Source organism: Dysidea avara, chromosome 14, assembly GCF_963678975.1.
Source record: "Dysidea avara chromosome 14, odDysAvar1.4, whole genome shotgun sequence".
Classification (NCBI taxonomy): Eukaryota; Metazoa; Porifera; class Demospongiae; order Dictyoceratida; family Dysideidae; genus Dysidea; species Dysidea avara.
Genome location: NC_089285.1, coordinates 12,574,375 through 12,583,134, shown reverse-complemented (window position 1 = coordinate 12,583,134; position 8,760 = coordinate 12,574,375). Strand labels below are relative to the sequence as shown.

At 36.5% G+C, this 8,760-nt stretch overlaps 1 protein-coding gene across 2 annotated transcripts; it reads right to left on the bottom strand.

Annotated features, from left to right (window-relative positions):
- Positions 1-257: 257 nt before the first annotated feature.
- LOC136244162 (uncharacterized) lies at positions 258-4,791 on the bottom strand. Of its 2 annotated transcripts, none has more exons than XM_066035687.1 (3): positions 2,185-4,791; positions 2,030-2,075; positions 258-725 (listed from the first exon to the last, which is right to left on the bottom strand). In XM_066035687.1, exons 1-3 carry the CDS (start codon positions 4,126-4,128, stop codon positions 454-456), a joined length of 2,262 nt encoding a protein of 753 aa, XP_065891759.1. In that variant the 5' UTR covers positions 4,129-4,791; the 3' UTR covers positions 258-453. The 2 variants fall into 2 exon arrangements, with proteins under 2 accessions (XP_065891759.1, XP_065891760.1); XM_066035688.1 differs by having other exon boundaries at positions 258-710; positions 2,185-4,788.
- Positions 4,792-8,760: the final 3,969 nt, after the last annotated feature.

Below are 8,760 nucleotides of genomic sequence, written 5' to 3'. Positions count from 1 at the left end.
TACATTATTATGCTGTAATGCATATCGGTTTGACTTTGAAGTATCACCTGTGTATATGATATCGGTTCATTAGAAAACCTGTATCGGAAGTAGACAATAAAATTAATATCGGATATTGGTATAGGATGTAAAATGTGGTATGGGTACAGCCCTACTACTAACTATATCAAGTCATCATTTTATTATAATGCACGAAAAGCTAATTATTATCATGCACTGAGAATCAGCATCCACCACTATAACCATTTGGATAATACTACAGAAAACTCTCTGTATTTCTAACACAACTATAAAATGCCTAAAGTCATATTTTAGTTCGAAATCCCTAAAAATTACAAAAATAACTAAGCATATTCCTATATAACTGCAAGAATGAAACTATGTGTGTGTAAAGTTTAAAAGCTAATAAGTAGCAAAACTGTTCTGGTATACACTTTTGATCAAGGATCAAACTTAAAGAGATTCTTCTATTTCGTTAGCCAGATTTGTATACCCAGCAGCTCTCAATGCTTTCAGCACATTTTGCCATGACACATTACCACTCTTCAAATATTCCCGAATCATGGCAGCACGGCAGTCAGGAACTTGATATTGATTACTCTTTGCAATTGATTCAGTTTTAGAGCCATCATCATCAAGAAGAAATGCAGCCAGAATGCTCCAATCAGTTATCTTTTCCAGCATTTTCAACAAGTCTTTATATGTAGGTTCTGTTAGAATTAATGCTACACAGTATTTACAATGCTTTAATACCTCTTGTAACATTGACATGCAATATAATCATACAGTACGATAGTACTATATAGTAGGGACCACAAAAGAGTAGGCATGGCCCACGACATACCATCATCCAAAAACCAGCACCAATTTTCCCTGACGATGATGAGGCAATATTGGTTAGGTAAAACTAAGCTAAAAAAAGCATTCAGATTGACCCGAAACGCTTTCAACAAGTTGCTACGGAATTTTTAAAATTATTTAACAGAATTTTCTACTGACTGACTGACTGCCTGACTGATGCCTTCAGACAAGCATAACTTGATAATGGCTAAGGCTATGGGCTTGATTTTTTCACTGTTCGACGTCACTTTGGCCCGGGAGGTGCCTTTTGGCATACCACAGTACGTACAATGCATTCTTCATGGACTTACCAGTGTCCTCCTTTGCGTCCCATTCATCTTTACGGACAGCGAAAAGTAACAATTTGGCGATAGCACATGATGGCTTCCCTTCGTAACAGAAATTGTCCATATTTTTCATAGTGGCTATTTTGATTGCAGAGGTGCTTTTCAAACAGTTCTCGATTCAGACTGCTGTGTAATGGGTTGAACACAGCTGACAACAAAGCGTAATGGATACTTCACTTTTCAGATGATAATTGATATAAATGGCACCATTTCATTCGGTGTGCATGGATTGCAGAGGTGCTTTTCAAACAGTTCTAGATCCGAAATGCTGTGTAATGGGTTGAACATAGCTGACAATGAAGCATAATGGATACTTCACTTTTCAGACGATAATTGATATAGCTGGGGTGCGCAGCGCCATTTTAGATGCGGTATGCATGGGTTCACCAGTCATAATATTTACAAAAAAAAAGTTAACAAACAAGTACACAAAAAAAATTGGAATTTTCAACTAGAGTAGGGACCATAGCACATGGATAAAAAGTACTGAAACAAGCTGGAGTAGTGCACGATATTAAATCACAGTAAAACAATAAGTGCTATATCCCTACTGTGCATTTCCATAATGGTACCTTGAGCACATAACACTTCTTATTGTTTTACTGTGATTTAATATCATACACTACTCCAACTTGTTTCAGTACTTTTTATCCATGTGCTAGCTATGGTCCCTACTCTAGTTGAAAATTCCAAATTTTTCTGTGTACTTGTATTGTAGTACTTGAGAGACTTGTCAAAATAAATAATTATGTAACCTGTATTAATTTTGTTATGTAAATTAATGGAGAGTAGAATCAATGTGATTAAATGGCATTGTAAAATCATACAGGTGGTATTCTTACTTTCTTTATTGACTCTCCTCTTTGTCTTGGAGGAATTGTTCTCAAACTATAAATGCAAACAGGAAACCTTATAAGTATTCAATATAATTTACAATGGACATACAGTCTAGCAAATAACTACTGTAACAATGCCTCTACAAGAACTATTTACATACCTCCAACCAAATAGTATGGTCAGTTGTGAGTTCTATTTTTTTGTAATAACAATTTATCCAATGAGGAGTAGTATCAAACTGTTTTGGTAGCATAGCCAAATGTGTTTCACTGGTACTACCACAAGTACAGTAGAATCCAAACAACAGCTCTATTTTATCAAGTTGACGATGATTACATGCCTTGTTTAAAGCATCAGTGATTATTTTTAGAACTCTACTGTTAATAGAGGGTGCTGTCTTTTTTATGTGCCTTATTTGAATTTCAACATAACCAATTCTGTCAATCAGAGACACAGAATGACCGGTATCAGTTATGTGAAAAGTTACCAGGTTACTGTAAGTGTGTCGCTTCTCTGTTTTAGACTGTATTGGAAGGTCCCAATTTTTTGGAAGGTCTCGAAAAATCTCAACAATAGCAAAGCAAAACAATCCTTGTGGTAGAGGACCATGTGAAAATTGAATAACTATTTCACTGTGTTGGAGACTGCCGTAGTCACCAAGAATATCGTAGCTTGAAGTGAAACTGGGTAACACACATGGCATGAAGTAATTTTCTTCATCAAGTATAGCAACTATTTTTAAGTGCACCAACAGGTATATAAAGTGTTCAGGTGGGACATCTGTTTTTAGTTTAATCTGATGTATCAAAGACTTGTTGAGTATACCTTCATATTTAAATTTTTTGATAGCCTCTTTATTAAAACCACTTCTACCAAATGTTATCTTAACAATACTAGTCAGTTTATCAAACAACCACTGGTGGTCTGTGATCACATACTGGGACATTCCAGGAACATCATGATAGTAGAGTAGGATTCCCATCATGTGGAAGAACAACAAGGCACTTTGTATTTCTCTTTCATTTTTACTAAGGCCTCCATGTTGGGAGATTTCAATTACACTGTCATATGAAACAAACTTGAGATTTTGTTTAAGGGTATTTTTTTGTATTTGTAGCAATAATATAAACCATGTAATAGGCACATCATAAATATCTCGTTTTTCTACTAGTTCATGTGTGCGACTACGAATCAGTTCAGCAATGGGATCTTCTTTGTCACTACCTGCTGTTGTGTTATCAACTGGAAACAATATGGAATTGTTCTCATGTTCCCATAAGAATTTCTCACACTTAAATTCATGTGCAACAATTTCTAATTTCTTTTCTATGCTTTCTATATCTTTTTTACTTGCTTTGTCTGCATGTGTACCTACATAACACTGATATGAGTTGTTTCCTTCAATGCCTTCAATTTTGTTAGGTAGTATTGGGGAATTAATTTTAACACTGGAATCTTTCGAGGATGCCATAAGAAGTTTAACAAGATCTAAGTTTGTCATACTCAAATGATAAGGATCATATGACTGCTCCCCATCCTCACTATGAACAACCAATACTGGCTCATCCAGACTCTGTGCTCCTCCTTTCATTTTGAGGATAATGAAAGTAAGAGCAACTGAACTCTTGATAGCTGGAAAAAGACTGATAAACTCTGGCTGACCACCAGTGTCCAACAGGTTGATCATGTTCCACACTTTTCCTAGTAATGGTGTGCCATGAGAAGTAAGAGATGCTGCAATATCATTTTCCACTGCAACCTTTGGCTTTGACGTAAATAATGGCAATCCTATTTGGGTTTCAGATGAAGAAGGCATCTTTTCAATGGATGACAAATAACTGTTAAGTTGTGCCAGCATTGTGTCATGGTCCATCTCAATCCACTGAGATTCCTTTCCTGATCCAAGTACACCAGCTCGTTTTATACTAATAATGTTTTCTGATGTTGCCACTCCTGTGCTATTGTGATATGGCACAAATTTCTTTTTATAAAGCAAGTTAAGAAAGTTTGTTTTTCCAGCTCCAGCTGATCCAGTGAAAGCTATCGTTGTGTATGACAATCTTAAAGTTAAACCACTAGATTTTGCTTCATGAATTTTATCCATTATTTCTTGTTGCACTGTTAAAATAAATATGTATTAGCTACCATACACATACAGGAAATGATATAGCAAATAGAATCATCAAATATCAAGACTGGGTTTGAACATGACACAAAACACATTCAATAATTGGCTGGCTACAATGAACACTAAACCACAGAATCCAGCATATTTTTCGAAAGCTTTGCACTTACTTAGTTACAGCACAAATTATTTTGTCAAAATCTTCATTGGATCAAAGACATGTCTTTTCCGTAGAATGTCTGTGTCATAGACAATTCTGGGGAGAGTGGGAAGGGTACTGGCCTTTCCAAGCTGTCATGAAGTTTATATGATATTTTGGTCAAGAAACCCCAACCCTACTAACAGCACTATACTGTACTAGATGATTTATGACTTTCAGTTATTACAGTGAGTACTTAGCACATTACTAAGAACTCCATCTTTCAATTTCCTCAGCTTCTTTGCTCTCAGCATAAACCCACAATTGAGTTTTCCATATTAAGCTGTTTGTCATAATTCTTACATCATTATCCACTCAATAGCCCAATTAAATACACTTTGCAGTTTTCCACATGTACAGGTGATTTTACCAAATGGCACATATTAGCTATAGCATGCTTTGCCTTCTGTATACTAGGGGGGCAAAAAATTGTAAATTTAAACAAGTAGAATAGGGATCAAAGTTGTGATTCTGAAAAAAAAACTGCATAAAAAAGAAGCAATAGGGATGGTGATTCACAATACTGCTTAATACATCAATACAAGCCAAGCAGCTTGATTTGTGTACATTGAATTTAAGATTCCTATTTCGACTGTTAAAATAAAAAGCCAAAATAGGAATCTTAAATTCAATGTACACAAATCAAGCTGCTTGGCTTGTATTGGTGTATTAAGCAGTATTGTGAATCTTACTTTTTGTTTACGCATTTTTTTCAGAATCACAACTTCGATCCCTATTCTACTTGTTTAAATTTACAATTTTTTGCCCCCTAGTTTCTGAACTTTTGTCATGTTCATGCACATGGACAACACAATTTTATGGCTGGTATGCGCTGCATGCAGTAATATAGTACTGAAGTAATATATAATACTGCAGTAATATAGTATATGAAGGTTTGCTCCATGATGCTCAAGCATCTGTCTACTAGCTACAGGTAGAGTGTGTACTCATGATCAGTCTTATGGAATAGCTATAAACTCTGAAATGGCATGATCATGCAACAGGCTGTATGTTAAATGCTTTGATCCATAACAATAAAGGCATTGATGGCATTGAAAGTATATACCGTATAGTAAAAAAACTTTGGCGATGAAAAAAGTGTGACGAAACCCCTCTGTTGAGAAAATTGGCGGAAAAACTTTGGTAATTGAAATAATATTCGCCAAAGTTTTTACTGTACGGTACGTAAGGATATTACAACAAGGTGTCAGCTCATCAGTTAAGTAGTGTAGCAAGTGTATAGGTAGCTAGCATTGTTGTTGTAGCAGTACTTCTGTAGCTACTGATCTAACAACGTGCTAGTTAAGGTGTGCTTCGCTATCTCCTGCGATGCCGAGAGTGACCGTATTTACTTTTTCAGTGAACTCTAGTAGCAGAGGTTATCACATATATCAAAGTATTTGGCCAAATCCATCGTGAGATGATGAGCTAGCTGACGTGCGAACGGGAAGCCAGTTGGAAATGCTATCCCAAGGAGTGCTTACAACTGTGGGACACATTCCTAGGAAGATCTCCGAAGTCAGCTCGATCTTTATTGCTTGGTGGTACAAGCTGACCTTCATCTCAAGTTCTAGTTACTCAATGTGCTCGTGTGATCATCTAACATAATTGGTGAAAAAGTTTTTGGTGAATTGAATGCTATTTGCCAAAGTTTTTTACTATACGGTAGCTGGAAAACCCTACCAATCTGTAAAAAGTAACTATCTGTAGCTACTATTTAGTCTTCTCTTGTGCAGATCCTTAAGGCAAGTGCTCTCAATATTTCAATCATGTACGAAGGAGACATGCCCTCTTTTTAATTCTGTTTTTTATGATGGAAGTTTATTTTGTTTAATATAAAAGATGATCAAGACACACGGTAGTGTGTTGTGTGGCCCAAGAAGCCGGCACGCTACACTGTGAGTATATTGACAGGAAGAACAAAAATGCAATTTAGCACCTCTGTAGCTCTGTGCTGCTTTGATGAAACAAAACGATTTTTGCTGTGGACACGCCCTTCAACTTCAGTACTCCACACACAAAATTTGAGCAAAATCGCTTCTGGTGTTCCCGAGATATGCAACTTCAAAAATTGGCTTAGTTTCTTCATTTTTTTTCTTGTTATTATTTTTCTTTCTCTTTTCGCACACTTACAAAAACTGCTATAAAACGTGAACACCATATCCGATTGCCTTGACACTTGGCACAGAGAAAGGGGGTATAAAGGTGTATCTTGGTACCAACTTTGGCTGGAATATGATAAACAAGCAGGGCCGGAGCCCAAAGATTTTGAGTGGTCCGGCCATCCATGGACTGCAATGGAAGTCATACTACTTCTTATTGATCTGATGTGATGTTTAGATCATGTGATACTCAACTGCATGTGCAAAGCACACACAGCATGCCAAGTTAGGGGGATCTGGGGGCATGCTCCCCCAGGAAAATTTTCGAATATAGATGCTCTGAAATGGCATCTGGAAACTATTTTACTTGCAAAGCCTCTTTCTCCTTTTGGTAACATTAAGGATGTATCCTGGTAATTTTGTACTACAGTACCAATTAATTCAATTTAATAGCTAATTTTACTTTCAAAATTTCAGTGAAAACTTAGTTCTTTGAGATACAGAAGCCATTGGGTTTGTAATTGCTAATGCATGCACATGAGTGATCAATTAGCTCAATGCAGTGCAATGCAGATGACTCACTGGAAATTTTGAGTGATTTGAGGCCAATTAGCATAGATGTAATGGCTTAGACAAAGTAGAACAGTGGCTATTTTCTATACCGAATGCTCTATTAGAGTATTGCGATGACTGTTCTATTAGAGTATATTATGATGACTGCTCTATTAGAGTATCTCGATCTTTTTTCACATTCAAGTAGCTGAAAAGTGGTTCGGCCGATGCGGGACCGGCCAGACCATAGGCTCCGGCCCTGTAAACAAGCAAAGAGTTATGAGCGATTATGCACAAAAAATAACACCAATATGTTGCCACGCCTACAGGATAAATCAAAGCTGAAAATCGGTGGGTGAATAGGTTAACTATTGAACCTCAAACCTTTTGTGGTTTGAAAGAAATTGAGCTAAAAACCAGGAAGATACAACGAAAGAACCAACAGTGTGTAACAATTACACAATCGAGATTAGCTAATAAAAAATGACTACTTGCCACGCCTACCAGATAAACCGCTTGGGGTAATGCTTTGAAAATCGCTGTACAGATGGAGTAATCATCTTAGAAAGGCTCTTCAATGGTGTAGGAGAATCAGACTTAAAGCCACGGAGTTATAACACGAAATCCAACTTGGTGTAGCAAGTGCGAGATCGAGATACTCTAATAGAGCAGTCACCCTGAAAAGAATTCAAGAGATCATCTAGAAACAAGTAACCTGTATAGAGATCAGCTACAAACAAATCACCCTGTAGAGAGTTCAGCTACAAACAATTACCCTGTAGAGAGATCAGCTAGAAGAAGTCACCTTGTAGAGTGTTCAGTTACAAAGAAACCACCATGGAGAGTTCTGTAATAAATTAGTGACTGGATTTGCAAAAAGGTACCTTTTTCACACACAAAATTTGACCCATTTGTTGAACTTTAAAGCTTCATAACTTTTGGATCATGGCATACAATTGCTTGAAATTATCAATGAATGTAGCTACAGCACCTGGCTACATTGTGATACTAAGAGAAAGTTAATCAGTATAAGGAGTCAAGTGTTACATCACTTTGTTTGCTGGTATATCAAATGTGTGGAAAAGGTACCTTTTCGCAAATCCGGTCACAATTATTATATGCATTACATATATAATTTGTACATTTACTGATAAAATCAGAAATATTTAAAGTATTTAACATCTGCTTCATCTTTTCTTCTTCCTGTGGTAAAGAAAAAAAGATAGGTTAAAAAAGCCTCAAAGCCGGCCTATTTGGGGTATACAAATACAAAAAGAAGTGAAATCTAATCCAAAACAGCTAAGCTGTAAAAAAGAGTGCGGCCCTCAAAAAGGCTATGGTGAAAAAAAATGTGAAATCCAAGGCGATGGCCAAGAAATGGCTGTGATGGTAGGTTAATGGTAAAAAATTTAATAACTACAATTCAGGTGAATTTTGTGCCGCTTATTCTTGGCACAAAATTCACCTGAATTGTCGTTATTAAAATTTTTACCATTAACCTACCATTACAGCCATTTCTTGGCTGCCACCTTGGATTTCACATCTTTTTTCACCATAGCCTTTTTAAGGGCCACACTCTTTTTTTTACAGCTTGGCTGTTTTGGATTAGATAATAATAAAAGAAAAGGTCTTCACGCTCAAACAGTGGGCAGAGAGGCAAACTCTTCCCAATCCTGTGATGATGGAATTGTTGCCATTACAGAAGCAGCACTGCCACATTGAACATCAATAGTAACCTTCTGAATTAAATTTCCGGTA